Source organism: Rhincodon typus, chromosome 30 (genome assembly GCF_021869965.1).
Source record: "Rhincodon typus isolate 14 chromosome 30, sRhiTyp1.1, whole genome shotgun sequence".
NCBI classification, from domain to species: Eukaryota; Metazoa; Chordata; class Chondrichthyes; order Orectolobiformes; family Rhincodontidae; genus Rhincodon; species Rhincodon typus.
Window position 1 is genome coordinate 116,763 of NC_063361.1, and position 17,003 is coordinate 133,765.

Here is a 17,003-nt window from a genome sequence, read left to right on the forward strand (position 1 = left end):
GTTTGGAACAGTTAAATTGTTTAGCAACATCCAAATCAGAACCAATCAAATTAAATGTCTGGTTAAATGATCACCTGGTTCTAATTGAGGTTTATACTGTCTCATCAGTGATTACAGAACCAGTCTTTAACAAAATTCACTCTGGACTCCAACCCTTAAGTTTGCATAAGGCTTCAGCTGGACAGAATCCATACTGAGAAATCTTTGCAGATTAAGGTTACAACTTCAGATCCAGCCTCTTGAGAAGCAGCTGGTTCAGTTACCACTGATTCTAGTAAAAGGCATGGGCCCAAGTTTGATGGGGCAAAATTGGTTGAGAAAGATTCACTCGATTGGTTCATCTTTTTTTGATTAGAAAATGGCTGCCTGAGTGAAGTTCTAATTAAATACCCTGACATTTTTCAGATATCTAGGGACTATCAAAGGAACCAAGGTCACCTTGCATGTTGGCCAGGATGCAATGCCACAATTCTGCAAGGCCTGCCCAGTGCCATTTGCCTTAAGTAAAGGCAGAAATCAGAAGGCTGGAAAGTGAAGGAATCATCAAACAGTCCAGTTTGTAGAATTGGCAGCACCAGTCACACCGATTGCAAAGCCCAACGGGTTTGCTCACTTTGTGGGGATATTAAACAAACAATAAACTGCTTTTCGTAGCTGGATAAATACCCAATCTCTGACATAGAGGATTTATATGCAAATCTGGTGGCGGTGGGGGGTGCAGTTCTTAACAAGGCTGGACATGAGCCATGCATACTTGAAGTGCAGTTAGATAAGAATTCCCAAAAGTGTGCCACAATTAATATCCATAAGGGCTTGTACCAATATATAAGACTGTCATTTCGGGTATCATCAGCCTGTGCAATTTTTTTTAGCAGACAATGGAGAACTGTTTTACAAGGTCTACACTGAGTTGCTATTTATCTAGATCAAATGCTAATAACAGTGAAGACCAATAAGGTCCACTTGGATGTAGTCCTTAGACATATCTCTCAGGTGGGCATATACCTTAAGGGACAAATGTGTGGTCCAGGTACCTCAAGTGACCTATTCAGACTACAGAGTCGACAAGACCAAGTTACACCGTTGGAAGATAAAATGAGGGTGATCAACTGGCTCCCATGTTTGTACTGAAGCTTAGGTCTTTCCATGGGCTGATGAATTCTTATAGAAATTTCATACATAACCTAGCCTCCATCCTGGTAGCTTTGCATCTGCTTCTGAAAATGGATCAGCCTCAGAAATGGTTGTGTAGCCAAGCTATAGCTTTCAGGTAATTGAAGAAACAGCTATCATATTCTAAGGTGTTGGCACACTATGTTCCCAAGTGAGAGCTGGTATTGACATGCGATGCTTCCCTGGACAGCATTGGGGTAGTATTAACCCACAGGTGGCCCAATGGAGCGGAATGCCCAATACTGTATACATCCAGGACTTTGGCTAATGCAGAGTGTAAATAATCCCAGGTAGAGAAGGTTTGGTAGCCATATTTGGAGTCAAAGTTCCACCAATACCTTTATGGACATAAATTTGCATTAATAATGGGCCACAAACCTCTGCTAGGTCTACTTAAAGAGGACAAGGCGGTGCTGCCAATAGCTTCAGGCAGAATTCAGCAGTGGGCTCTAATAATGAGCATATATAATTACAAGTTGGAAGACTATGGATGACCAAGTAGCAAATGTGGATGCATTGAACTGCCTCCTGCCGGCAGGTACACCACCAGTGGTACTGTGACTAGAAGAATACATAATGGTTTTAAATCTTCCGGACACACTTCTAGTCACAGCTGACAATCTTAGACTTTGGATACAAAGATCCAGGCCTGGCAAAACTAAAACATCTGGTGGTGATGGGGGAACCCAAGGAGCAGTCACAACCAGAATTGTGAACATTTGGGATCCGGAGAAACCAGATCACAGTACAGGACAGCATATTATTATGGGGGGCAAAAGTGATTGTCTTGAGCAAAGATCGCTGCCAGATACTGGCTGAACTTCACCAGGGTTATATGGAGTTTCCAAAAGGAAGTTGTTAGAGTGAAGTTGTCTGGTGGCCAGGATTGGATGCAGGTATAGCTGCATTGGTGGGATAGTGCCCAGAGTTCAACAAGGATGAAAATTACCACCAGCAGCTTCCCCACATTCATGGGAATGGCTGGGCAAAGCCTGGACTTGGATACATGTCAACTATGCAGGTCCTTCCACTGGCTCTGTTTTTTTAAGTTCATTATGGACACCCACTCAGAGTGGTCACAGATAACGGGTCATTGTTTACCAGCAGGGAAGTTAAGTATTTCTTGAAGCCAAATGGTATTGGTCATATGAGGAGAGCTTCATACCATCTATCATCCAATGGACTGGCAGAAAGAGCAGTCCAAACTTTGAAGGCAGGCTTAAAAAGACCGCCTACAGATTCACTGGATACCCGGTTCTTATTTGATTATAATAGGACCACCCTTCATTCAACTACAGGCATGGCTCCAACAGAGTTGCTAATGGGGAGAAGACTCTGCACCAGGTTAAATTTGATCTTCCCAGGCCTGAGGGAAAGGGTGAAACAGTGAGAGAGACTGTATTTACTTCAGGGGGACGGCATTTGGTGTAGGAACCAAGGGTGATGGCCCTGCATAAGGAAGAAGCATGGTCAGTGTGAGGTCAGGTCCAGTGGTCTATGAAGTTCAGGTAGGTGCTACAGTCCTGAACAAGCTTCAGAGTCATTATGTTCCTGTTCGAGTAAAAGGTAAGGCTGGTGTGTTTAGAGAACAATGGGTAAATGAAGATATTGAGATTCTGGTCCAGAATAATGATTAGATATAAACAACTGGGTTCAAATGAATCTCTTGAACAGTATAAACAGTGTAGAGTTTAGTAAAGCTTTTGTCAAGGTTCCACATGGTAGACTAATTGGTAAAGTTAGATCACATGAGATTCAGGGTGAGCTTGTCAACTGGATACAAAATTGGCTTCACAACAGGAGACTGTGATGGTGAAGGATTGTTTTCTGGACTAGAGCCCTGTGACTAGCAGTGTTCCACAGGTATCAGTGCTGGGTCCACAGTTGTTTGTCATTTATGTCAATGATTTGAATCAGAATATGGAAAACATGGTTAGTAAGTTTGTGGATGACAAAGGTTGGTGGTATAGTGGACAGTGAAGATTATAGAGGCGATTTACCAGGATATTGCCAGGCATGGAGGGTTGGAGTTATAGGGTCTGGATAGGCTGGGACTTTTTTCACTGGGGGTAGGAGGTTGAGAGATGACCTTAGAGGTTTATTAAAAAATGAGGGGTATAGATAGAGTCAGGTGTTCTATCATCAGGGTAGGGGATTTCAAGACAAGGGGGCATATTTTTGAGGTGCCAGCAGAAAGATTTAAAAAAAGATATGAGGGGCAATTTTTTATACCATGTGATTTGTGTAGAATGAACCTCCAGAGGAAGTGGTGGATGGGGGTACATTTACAATGTTCAAAAGACATTTGGATAAGTACATAAATAAGAAATGTTTGGAGGGATATGGGCCGAGTGCAGGCAGATGAGACTAGTTTAGTTTCAGATTATGGTTGTCATGGACTGATTGGACCAAAGGGTCTGCTTCCATGCTATATGACTCTATGACTCTAAGCACGTGGACTATCTCAATGCTGCAAACTCAAATGGTGCCACAGCAAAATGTGCCCAGCACCTCAATTGTCTTTCCAACTGTTCTGGAACATGTGGGTTCTTCCCCTCTGTCAAGCATTGAAGATACATTGAAATCTGAGATGAACACAGTGGATGTCTCCACCTCGTTACCTTTGCCGCCTGAAGAGGAGAATGAATTTCTTCCAAGGTGCTCCAGGCGCAAGAGGCGAGCTACCGTATATTACATGCTGCTCATTTCAGAGGCAGAGTTGGAGGAACCTGACCCAGTGCTAAAACACCCAGGAGGAGCTACAAATAAAAAGAACCAGCCTATGTCCTTGGACTCAGGGGGAGGGATATAGTGATTGTAACAACGTCAACCAGGTGGACATCATAGAATGAGATCCCTGATTGGACTAGCCCCAATCAGGGAGCCCTGACTGACATATAAACAGGAGTGTCTGCTCTGATCTTTTCACTCAGAGCAGGTTCTGAGGAAGCCAGATCAGTGTCAAAGACTCCAATTGTGTAAATAAAGGGTGACTTGGTGACAGGGTACTGACCTTTGTAGAGTTATTTCAGAGAGGCTGACTGCATATCGAGTGTAGGTAAACATTGAAATTTAAAAGAATGAGCAATGACCTGATTGAAACATACAATATTCTTATGGGACTTGACAGGGTAGATAAAGAAAGGTTGTTTCCCTCTTGCACGGAGTTTAGGACCAGAGGACATAACCTCATAAGGGATCACCCACTAAAGACAGATGAGGAGGAATTTCTTATCTCAATGTAATGAATCTGTGGAATTCTTAATCGCAAAGGGTTGTCAAGGCTTAGTCATTAAGTATATTAAATGTTGAGACAGTCAGATTTTAATCAGTGAAGGATTTAAAGTGTTAGGGAGAAAAAGAAAGTAGAATTGAGGATTATCAGATCAGCCATGATCTCACTGAATGGTGAGCAGCCTTGATGGGCTGAACAACAATTTGTGCTCCTACATCCTATGGTCACAATATCATCCAAATGTACCATACAGTCATGAAACTTGGTTATGATTTAATTGATAAGGCCCTGGAGTGTAACTAGGGCTTTTTTAAATAACCAAATGGCATCACTCAACATTTCAAGTATCAAAAGTGGCTTTTTTTTTTAGCCCTTCATGACAATGGACCTTTTCTAGTACCTCTTCAATAGTACAAGCTTAGCAATAAGACAACATAATAATCATGCAATTTTCTAACCAAAATTGGTACACACTTGTCTTCACAACCATATTTAACTTTCCAAAATCAGTACAGAGTCAAGCTAATCCATCCAGCTTTGAAACTAACATTATTGATGAACTCCAGTTCCTTTGACTGGGTTCAACTGATAAAGATATTATTTAAATTGGTCCTGACTACATCCACATCTTATCTAGCTAATGAACAGATCCAGATTTATCTCTACATGTTACCTTCCACTTTCTCAGTGATCTTACAAGATCCTCCCGTTGTCCTTTGTCTAAGTAAGACCATAAGACATAGGAGCAGAAATTAGGCCCTTCAGCCCATTGAGTCTGCTCCGCCATTCAGTCATGGCTGATAAGTATAAATATGAGAACACAATGTCTAACTATTCCAGTATTTCCGTGTTAGCTAGGCAAATTACAAGAGGTTCACGGAGAACTGTCTACCTCTCCTTTTGCCTCACTCTTTCTTTATTCTTGTGTGTCAAATGATGAGTAGTCGAAAATTACAAGAATTTGACAGGTATACAACTGTCAAAGTTACTTTGCTTAACCTTGAATTCTCTATCAGATTGTTCCTGCTGTTTCCTTAAATTCTGAAACCTTTGTCTATCTGCCCTAGGCTCTAACTCACTTGCAGCCAATGTAGTTTTCCAAGTACCATAATCCCTAGAAACCTCCCCTGACCGTGAAGCAGAAATTTATTGTGCTTAACCTGTCAACTTGTGCTACATGAGCAATGTTCAGTCTTTTTTATCCCCCAATTCATTTGTCTAGTCATTTTCTCAAATGATATGGAGAATGCCTCCATGTCCTTTCCTTTCTGGACATTAAATTATGACTCCAGTTCTCACCACCACAGATGCTGGAAGACCTGAGCTTTTACAGCAATTTCTGCTTTTATTTTTAATTCTAGCTTTCTAATTTCCATTATTTTCAATTGTATTTCCCTCTCCTTACCTTTGTGTCTGCCAGCTCCTAGTTGCTTTTATTGTATCCTTGAGCTCAAGCTCTAACCATAATGAAACATCATCTAATTCTAAAATTTCACTCCCCAGAGCATGCGATCTCTTTTTGTAGGTCCTCGAAACCCAAGTACCATGCTAGCACCTTAATTAACTCTCCCTTCCTAGCTTTGCTAGGCAATGCAACTACCAGTTTACTAGTCAAGTCAATCAACCTGGTTGTGAAGCCTGCCCATGACTGAACAACACAAAATGGCCGAAAGCTACCCATGGCTAATACAGCAGAAAATAGCTGACAGCAGTTAGAGAACTTGGGAAAATATTTGCTTAATGCAGTCTTCTCTAGTAGAACAACAGTAGCACTGTAGACCCAAGGCTAGTGGGCTAAGATAGAATGTGCAGCAGCAGTTGTTTATGTTTAAGACATAGATAAAAACATTTCATATTAATTAGTGCTCTTGAATTACTTGATTATTCTGTTGCAGTACTAAGAGTAGATTTTAATTATTATTTTTCAGATAATCATAGATATAGATTCTGAAGTTGCTATAGATCATGGGTAGGCAATGGCCTAGGTATTATCACTGGACTGTTAATCCAGAGCCCCAGGTAATGTTCTGGGGACTTGGGTTCAAAACCAACCATCGCAGCTGGTGGAATCTGAATTCCATAAATATCTGGAATTAAAGGTCTAACGATGACTGTCAATCCTTTGCCGGTTGTGGGGGAAAAAAAACCACCTGGTCCATTAATATCCTTTAGGGAAGGAAACTGCCATCCTTAACTGGTCTGGCCTATGTGTGACTCCAGTCCTACAGCAATGTGGTTGACTCATAACTGCACTCTCGGCAATAAATGCTGGCCTAGCTAGCAATGCCGTCATTCCATGAATGAATAAAGGATGTCCACCTATGTACAAAATAATTATCACTAAAACCATTAGAGGAAAAGATTCAAACCAGTCTCGGGTGGTAAAAGCACCCTTCCCCCCTATCAGTACAGGGAGATAAGCAAAGTCTGGTAACACCATGGAGAACCAGGGTTGGACCACAAGCCTGTCCATCTTTGTCATTCAGTGATATGGTTAGCTTAATTGGAAACACATTGAAATTGCTGGGTGCAGCAGTACTTCTTTTGGGTTATGGGCTATCAATAGTTAAACTGTTAACACGACAGCAAATAAATTGCTGAGGTAAGCTTGAACTGTATAAGGTGCTGTACCAGAACCAATTACAAAATGATAACTTGTCATCACTGACCAATAGTAAACAAAGGAGGGGCATGTGCGTTCTAAGTTCAAACAGTATGAGACATTCTGAAGCTTTTTGTATACCTTTATTGCTCTGGAGAAAGCTGCAATAAAGGTCACTGGAAACAACCCCACAACTCGGACTCTCATTGGAAATTGAGATCTAACATTGGTCTTTGCGCTTCTGTTAACACTGCCAGAGACAAATCTATTACCTGCAGGAAACCCTTTGTTTCAAGGGCCACGTCTTAAATGCAGTGTAGATCTGGTATTCTCCTTTACTATGTTATTTACAAATACCATACCCAAATCCTCGTCTGTTTCAAATTAATCCCAGATGAGCCCTCAAACTTTGTCACAACTAACTGAACTAATCTGTTAGAAATCAACCATTCCCAGAACTATTATAAAAGTTAAGAATTTTAGAAGAACAGCAAATTCCCCATTTTATCTGCCTTACTATTGCCAGGACTCAAGAAAGCACAGAACAGATTTCTATATTTAACAAGAATTATTATTTATTACAAATACAACATACAACTATAATAATTAAAACTTTAACCCACTTGTAGAATTCCTGCTGTACCCAGGCATGTAGCAGGCACAGGCAGAGGAAAGGACTGGAAATGCAGTTTATTGCTCTCTGTCCACAGGGGTTGTTGAGATGATCCTTTTGCTAATCAGATTGATGCTTCTCAGTCTTCCTTCTGCAGGTGTTTTCTCTTGTTTATAGGGAGCATAGGATGACATTTTCATACTTATAAATGTCTCTGGCTTATTAAAAGTCACAGTCCTGATAAGGTCAAATAAACTGGCTATCTTCATGTTTGAGATGCTTTTTACTAGAGCTAAACAGTTCCTCCCCTTCCAGAAGTTTGTTTGCTTTTGACCTGAACACTCTTGCCCCCAAGCTGTTCAGCTATATGGGAGCCAATCACATAGTTGTTGGCAGGTAGAAAGCCTTTGTTGTGGATAACCGGTCACCATTTGACCAACAGCTTGAACAAAAGTGGTGTAGACAGCATTTACAATGTGTCAGGGAACATGTTTTTTTTTAAAAGAAAGTGAAGAAATTCTTCAACAATCCTTGGTTTTTAAAACAGTTTTTTTTCCCCTCATTTCAGTTTAGCCCAATCTAACAAAGACTATTTAGGAGTATGTAAAGTCTAAGTTGGGCTGAGGGCTAGGTTTGGAGGAATATGTCAGGTCTGGGGAAGTGTCTAGAGTCTGAAATAGTTAGGGCTGGGGCAATGTACAGGATGTGGTTAAAAGTGTCAAGCCTGGGGCCTAGAATGGAGAGTACAGAGTCTGAGGGATTGTGTGGGGTCTGTAGGAATGTATAATGCCTAGGAGAGTGTGCAGGGTCTCAGGTATTGCGTGGAGTCTAGGGAGCATGCAAGGTGTGGGGGGAGATTGGAGAGCCTGGGGGAAGTTTTAATGATCTGATTATGTATCTCTGACTTGGGGACTGCACAGGGATTTAGGAAATCTGTCAAAATACATTGGATGTTTTAGAATGCAGATCCAGGGATTGATTTGTGCCAATCTGCTGAAAATCCAACCTCGGGCTCCAATTTTCATAAACCATCTAATGTATCTTACAAAGGTCCCAACCTCAAGAGAATTTCCTTGGCCTAACTACATCCTCTAGCTAAACTTTCCAGTGTGAAATGTGTTGCGGTACACACTGGCTACTAGGTCAACTCTAGATTTTTGACCAAAAATCAACAAAACTTGCAGCGCTGGAGACACTGCCCCATATGAATACCAAGATTTTAAGAATTAGAGGTTCTCCCTAAAAGGCTTTCCTGAAAATTACAGCAGTGCCTGATAGGGTCAAGCACTTAAAGCTGGAAGACAGAGGGTATTGGATGGTTACTTAAGTAGGAATAATTAGGAAAAGACTGGATAATGACAACAAGTCATGATGCTCATTTGTAGAATCAGTGCATACATGATCAGCTGAATAGCTTCCTTCTATGCAGCACTTGTGTGATTCCATGATTCTACACCTATTGACCCCTCTTGAATGATTTCCTTGGTTTCTGCCTACTTTACCAAAGATGATCTCCACTTGGCATTTGACCAAATGGGAGCATAGGTTCATGGGCAAAAAAAATTGCCAAATTCAACATCTCACTATTTCCATTGTCCAACTTCATGTTTAAGATGCTGGCAAAGTTTCATCACTGTGCACTGTTTCATAGATCTTTGGGTTTTAAGCTTGAAGATCTTGCTGATTATGTTTGGACCACAAAAATGTTAATATTGTATAAAATGAGGCAGAAAGCCTTTCCACTCCACTATTTGCTAAAACAATTCCTTTTCTGGGTTCATTATTAAAACTAAACACCATTCAGCATTCTTAAACTCCTGATTCCACTGATAAGCTGGTCTCAACTTGAGCTGGGAATACCTCACAGCACCAGATTGTTCAGCTTATCAGAATGTTCAGAAATTCACAAGGTTATTTCTGATCTTATGGCCCCAGATGTGAGCATATGCAAAGCCCAAGCTGTAGGAAGTCAAAAACTCACACCAGCCAATGCAGAGGAACATCCATTTGCGCAGTTTATTTGTGGAGTAGGTCAGGACAATTGCTGTGTGGAGGTAGCAGCCCTCACCAAACATCCAGAAGAAATTAGTCACACAAAAGTAATTATAAACAGCTGTGACCAATCGGCACCAGACCTGAAATGGGAGACAAATAAAAATCAATTAACATGATTACCTTTTGTTCATAGAGATGGTTAATAACTATTGGTTCCTCAATCACCCTATTAACAATCAATCACTGGCTACCTACTTTCCCAAAGAGGGATTAGTTATTAACATTTACTAGAAGAAAAATACTCAGTTGCAAACCTTTATCGCTATCACTAATCAAAAGACATAGTTACCAAACAGAATCAGTCAGACAGTGCAGAAAAGACCTTTTGGCCCATCAAGTCTAAACGACATAATCACCACTAAAAGTGTGCTAATCCTAATTTCATGCACTTGCTCCATATCCTTAAATGTTATGATATTTCAAGTGTTCATCCAAATATTTTTAAAAGTTGTAAGGTTTCTGGTCTTCACTATCTTCCCAGGTAGTGCATTCCAGAATCCCACCATCCCCTCAGTGAAAATAGGGTGACACTGCTGCCTCACATCGCCTGGAAACCGGGTTCAATACCACTCTTGGATGACTGTGTGGAGTTTGCATATTCTCCCCCTGTCTGTGTGGATTTCCTTCCAGAGTCCAAAAGATGTGCAGATTTAGTGGGTCGGCCATGGGGAATGCAGGGTTATAGGCAAGGGTGTGGGTGTGGGTCTGGGTGGGATGGTCTTTAGAGGGCTGATGTGGGCTTGATGGGCCGAATGATTCTATGAATTTTTTTTTTCTCAAATCCCCTCTGAACCTCAAAACTATGTCCCCATGATTGACCGCTCAACCAAGGCTGCTCTCTATTCACCATGTCCATACCAGTCATATTCTTGTACACCTCAAACATGTCCCCCCTCAGTCTTCTCTGCTCTAGAGAAAACAATCCAAGCCAATCTAGTCTGTCCATAAAGCTCAATTTCTTCATCTCAGGCAACATGCTGGTGAGCCTCCTCTATAGCCACTCCAGTGCCATCACATCCCTCCTGTAGTGGTGACCAGGACTGTACACAGTACTCCATCTGTGGCCTAACCAATGCTCTGTACAACTCCAACATTACCTCTTTGCTTTTATATTCTAAGCCACGACTGCTGAAAGCAAGTGTCCCATATGCCAGCTTAACTATCCTATTCACTTACTCTGCCACCTTCAGAGAGCTGTGAATAATTACTCCAAGATCCCTCTCTTCCTCTAAGCTACCCACTGTCCTGCCATTCATTAAGTACACTCTCATCTTGTTTCTTCCAAAGTGCATCACCTTGCACTCTGGTTAAATGCCATTTGCCACTGCCATCAGACCAACTCATCTATGTTTTCCTGCAATCTACAACCATCTTCGTCAGGTGTCATCTACAAACCTGCTTAACATTTTTCCCACACTTTCATCCATATCATTTATGTACATAACAGACAATAAGGGTTCCAGTACCAATCCTTGTGGCACACTACTATACACCAGCCTGTAGTCACTCAAATAACCTTTGGCCATTACCCTTTGTGTTCTATTACTAAGTCAGTTTCTTCTCTCAATCTCAATCAGTATCACATGTGGGACCTTGTCAAATGCTTGGCTAAAATCTATCTAAATTACATCATCTGAACTTGCTTCATCCACACAGCTGATCACATTTTCAAAAATTTCTGACAAATTTGTTAGGCATGATCTCCCTGTGACAAAGCCATGCTGACTATCACTAATTACTCACTTGGAAAGGCATGGGTTATTAATTCACATCTTCAGAATTTTCTCCAATAGTTTCCCTACTGCGGTGAGAGTCACTGGTCTACAGTTTCCTGATTCACCTCTACCGTGCTTCCTGAAAAGTGGAAACACATTAGCCTTCTTCCAGTCCTCTAACACTTGCTCCATGCCCAGAGAGAAATTAAAAAATTTGTCAGAGCCCCTGCAATTTCTTGCGTCACCTCCCACACCAGCCTGGGATGTAATTCATCTGGGCCAAGGGATTTGTCTGTTTTTTAGCCAAACAGAGCCTCCAGCACTTCCCCATTTCCTGTGTCTAACTTTGCAAGTTCCTCACAGTCCCTCTCCCTGAATTTCATACCTACCTTCTCCTCTTCCAAAGTGAAGACTAAAGATAAGTATTCATTTGACACCCTTCCAATATCCTGTGTCTTCACACATAGGTTGTACTTTGGTCCCTAGTAGAAACGTAGAAACATAAAAATAGGCGCAGGAGTCTGCCATTCAGCCCTTCGAGCCTGCACCACCATCCAATTCTATCGTGGCTGATCATCTAATTTCAGTATCTCATTCCTGCTTTCTCTCCATATTCCTTGACCCTTTTAGCTGCAAGGTCTACATCCAGCTCCCTCTTGGGTATATCTAGCGTTGGCCCTAACGGCTTTCTGTGGTAGAGAATTCCACAGGCTCATAGTTCTGTGAAGAAATTCTTCCTCATCTCAGTCCTGAATGGCTTACCCCTTATTGTTAGACTGCAATCCCCTAGTTCTGGACTTCGCAACATTGGGAATATTCTTCCTGCATCTGGCCTGTCCAGTCGCATCAGGATTATGTTCCCGAGATTCCCTCCTTATTTTTCTAAATTTCAGCAAATACAAACCGTCCATCCAGTCTTTCCTCATATGTCAGTCCTGCAATCCCAGGAATCAGTCTTGTGAACCTTTTCTGGACTCCCTCTTGGCAAGAATTTCTTTCCTCATGCCACGAGGCCAAAGCTGCACACAATACTCAGTGTGGCCTCATGAAGGCCCTGTATAACTGCAGCAAGACATCCTTACTCCTATACTCTCGTTATGAAGGCCAGCATGCCATTAGCTTTCCTCACTGCCTGCTGTAACTGCATGCCAACCTTCAGCGGCTGTTCCACCATGACACCCAAGTCTCACTGCAACTCACCTTTTCCTAATCTGCCACCATTCAAATAATAACCTGCCTCCCTGTTTTTGTTATCAAAGTGGATAACCTCACATTTATCCACATGATATTGCATTTGCCAAGTATTTGTCCACTCAGCCAGTCTATCCAAGTCACCCTGCAGCCTCTTAGCATCCTCCTCACAGCACACGTTGCTGCCCTGATAGGCCCTACTTTTTCCCTGGTTAAACTCTTCCCTTTAATGTATTTATAAAACATCTTAATATTCTCCGTAATCCTGTTCACAAGTCCTTTCTCATGTACCCTTTTTGCTCTTCTAATTGCTCACTGAAATTCCCTCTTGCACTTCCTATATTCCTCTAGGACAGCAGCTGAATTGTTCCCTCTGAACTTGCTAAAAGTCTTTTCCTTTTCCTCTTCCTCATCCATGAATTGTCCTAGCCATTATTGCTGCCATGTTTCTCCCTAAAGAGTACTTGTCAGAGCTGTACTCTCCCCAGCTCCTTTTTGAATGACCCCCACTACTCTGCTGTAGATGTACCCACAAGGAGCTGTTGCTAGTCAACTTTGACCAGACCTGCTTATTAAATAAAATCTGCCACCTACCCCCCCACCTCCCAACAAAGCCATCTTTTGCTGGCCATCTTTTTCCTTGTCCATAACAAATTTAACCCGTACTGTGTTGTGGTCATTAACGCTAAAATGTTCCCCCACTGCCATATCGAACACTTGCCCAGCTTTTCCCTAGAACCAGAACCAGCACTGCGCCATCCCTTGTTGGGCCTTTCACATGTTGACACAAGAAACTCCCCTGAATATATTTCAGGAAAGCAAATCTTATCTTAGGACATCACTGCTCTGTATACATCTGCTCACACGCCCTCCCCCAGATCTCTTTCTTTCCCACCCGCAACTTTCCTATGCTGTGGCCTGCCATAATCATAGGATCCTGAGTGTGGAAGCGGGTCATTCAGCCCATCAGGTCCACACCAACCCTGCAAAGAACATTCCACCTTGACCTATCCCTTACACCATCCCCATGTTACTCACGGCCAATTCAACCAACCTGCACATTTTCGCACTGCAGGAGGAAACCAGAGGAAACCTACACAGATATGGGGAGAACGTGCAAACTCCTCTCAGACAGCTAACCAAGGGTGGAATCGAACACAGATCCCTGGCGCTGTGAGGCAGCAGTGCTAACCACTGAGCCACCATGCTGCCCAAAAACCAAAGAAAATAGAGTCCCGCAGTCATCCATCAAGGGATTCTGCCGAGGTGAACTCCCTGCGATGTGCAACATGACAAACCTTATTACTTGCATGAATCCTGGGATCAATCTTCTGTAGCACAAACCAGGTGGCATTACGTAGGATAAAAGTGGAAATCAGATTCCAGTGGATAATGTTCCGAAGACATCGGATACTCCTAATGTGGGAATAAAACAAAAAGATTAGTTTGAACAGATGACCATTCATGATGTTTCTTAGCTCTGTATTACTTGCTATGTATGTGCTCACTATGTTCACAAAACAGTCACTCTGAAGCAATATATTTAGATGCAGATACTCTACGAATCCATACTCCAAGAAGGCTTAGGCATTGTGGCTGACACTGATTCAGGTACAGTCGCTATGACTGTGTTTAGCTACAATAAACTTGTGACTGAATGAATGTCTGCTCACAGTCATTTTGTGAATGTGTGCTTGGACATGATCACCCTGTTACTGTCTACACAGGTAAGACTGTGTGCTTAAGATGTATCTGTTGGATTTTATTCAGGTATAGTCACTGTGGTTGGTGTTAATGTGTTTGGAGAAACCTGCTCTGTGATTTCCTCTGGCTCCATGTATAAACTCCCTCCTCTCTCCTTGAGGAGACCCACCCATTTTCTAACTACCCTCTTGCCCCTAATACTCACATAAAATTGGGTTGAAGAAGCTAAAGTTGCCAACCTTGGGGCAATAGGATCAAGTGGTGATTTGTTAGATGTGTAGAAGGTTGCAAAAGGTTTAGAAAAATGTAACAAAGAAGAGCTCTTTGTATTAGTTGATAGCATAAAGTCGAAGAGAGACAGATTAGGGTTTTGGGCAAGAGATGCAAAGGGGTATGATGCAGAACCTTTTCATGCTGCAAGTGGTAATGATGTAAATAAAGTCAAGGACTTTATTGAATGTGTGATTGAAAGATTAGTGTGAAAGGAATGGATTTCAGTTCATGAGGTGCTAGCACTAATACTATGAGAGAAGGGAATTGTTCCAGACAAATAGGCTTCATTTAAATTGCGACCAGTGTCCTGAGAATCCAATAACTATGGCTATTTTAGCAATAGGCAGCATGGCTTTGTGCAGAAAAGGTTGTGTCTCACAATCTTGATTGAGTTTTTTATGGAGTGACACAGATGATTGACCACTCTGCCTTCATTGTTGTCAATATGGATTTTAGCAAGGCCTTTGACAAAGTCCTTCATGGCAAGCTGATACAAAAAGTCACATGGGACCTGTGGTGAGCTGTTAAGATGGACACAAAACTGGCTTACTTATAGAAGAGAGTAGCAGTGGAAAACTGGTTTTCAGATTGGACACCTGTGACCAGTGATATTCTGTAGGGATCAGTGCTGACACCCCTATTGTTTGTAATATGTGTAAATGATTTGGAGAAGATTGTAAGTGATCTGATCAGTAAATTTGCAGATGACAAATTGGGGGAACTGCGGATTCTAAGGACAATTACTGGAGGATACAGCAGAATATAGACTGCAGACTTGGATGGAGAAATGGCAGATGAAGTTTAATCCTGACAAATGAAAGGTGATGCATTTTGGGAGATCTAATGCAGGCTGCAAGTATACAGTAAATGTCAGAACTCTTAATGGCATCAACATACAGAGGAGTCTAGGCATACAGATCGACAGTTCCATGGAAGTGACAACACAGTACATAAGGTAGTCAAGGAAGCATGTGGCATGCTTGCCTTCATTGGTCAGGGTATAGAAGATAAAAAAATTGGCAAGTCGTGTTGCAGTTGTAGAACTTTAGTTAGGCCACATTTGAATATTGTGTACAGTCTGGCTGCCACACTACCAGAAGGTTGTGGAGACTTTGGAGAGGAAACAGAAAATGTTTACCAGGATGTTGTCTCATTTGGACAGTATTAAGTATGAGAGAGATTGGAAAGACTTGGTTGTTTTCACTTGATCATTGAAGGGTGAGGGGCGACCTGATAGAAGCTTACAAAATTGACATCCATGAATAGAATGGATATTCAGTGTCTTTTTCCCAGAGTAGAAATGTCAATTACTAGGAGACATAGGTAAAAGGGGATAAGTTTTTTTTAAAGGAGATTGGCAACTAAATATCCCAGGATATAGATGCTTCAGGCGGGATAGAGAAAGAGGTAAAAGGGGTGGAGGAGTTGCATTACTGGTCAAAAAGGATATCACAGCTGTGCTGAAAGAGGGCACTATGGGGGACTCGAGCCGTGAGGCAATATGGGCAGAGGTCAGAAATAGGAAGGGTGCGGTAACAATGTTGGGGCTGTACTACAGGCCTCCCAACAGCGAGTGTGAGATAGAGGCACAAATATGTAGACAGATTATGGAAAGATGTAGGAGCAACACGGTGGTGGTGATGGGAGATTTTAATTTTCTCAGCATTGACTGGGATTCACTTAGTGTTAGGGGTTTAGATGGAGCAGAATTTATAAGGAGCATCCAGGAGGGTTTTATGGAGCAGTATATAAATAGTCCAACTCAGGAAGGGCCCATACTGGACCTGGTGTTGGGTAATGAGCCCGGCCAGATGGTTGAAGTTTCAGTAGGGGATTACTTTGGGAATAATGATCACAATTCTGTAAGTTTTATAATACTGATGGACAAAGACGAGAGTGGTCCTAAAGGAAGAGTACTGAATTGGGGGAAGGCCAACTATAGCAAAATTCGGCACGAGCTGGAGAATGTGGATTGGGAGCAGCTGTTTGAGGGTAAATCCACATTTGATATGTGGGAGGCTTTTAAAGAGACGTTGATTAGAGTGCAGGACAGACATGTCCCTGTGAAAATGAGGGATAGAAAGGGCAAGATTAGGGAACCATGGATGACAGGTGAAATTGTGAGACTAGCAAAGAGGAAAAAGGAAGCATACATAACGTCTCGGCGACTGAAAACAGACGAAGCTTTGGAAGAATATCAGGAAAGTAGGACCAATCTGAAATGAGGAATTAAGAGGGCTAAAAGGGGTCATGAAATATCTTTAGCAAACAGGGTTAAGGAAAATCCCAAAGCCTTTTATTCATACATAAGGTGTAAGAGGGTAACTAGAGAAAGGGTTGGCCAACTCAAGGACAAAAGAGGGAAGTTATGCGAGGAGTCAAAGAAAATGAGTGAGATTCTTAATGAGTACTTTGCGTCAGTATTCACTGAGGAGAGGGGCA

General features: G+C 42.0%; 1 protein-coding gene across 9 annotated transcripts in view; it reads right to left on the reverse strand.

Moving 5' to 3' along the window:
* LOC109937392 (corticotropin-releasing factor receptor 1-like) overlaps nucleotides 1-17,003 on the reverse strand; it is a 303,154-nt gene that overhangs the window by 96,787 nt on the left and 189,364 nt on the right. For all 9 annotated transcript variants that reach the window (XM_048614771.1, XM_048614775.1, XM_048614777.1 and 6 more), the window contains 2 exons: nucleotides 13,883-14,000; nucleotides 9,605-9,758 (listed from right to left, as the gene is read on the reverse strand). In XM_048614771.1, the coding sequence (XP_048470728.1) occupies nucleotides 9,605-9,758; nucleotides 13,883-14,000 (272 nt within the window). The remainder of the gene's footprint in view (nucleotides 1-9,604; nucleotides 9,759-13,882; nucleotides 14,001-17,003) is intronic.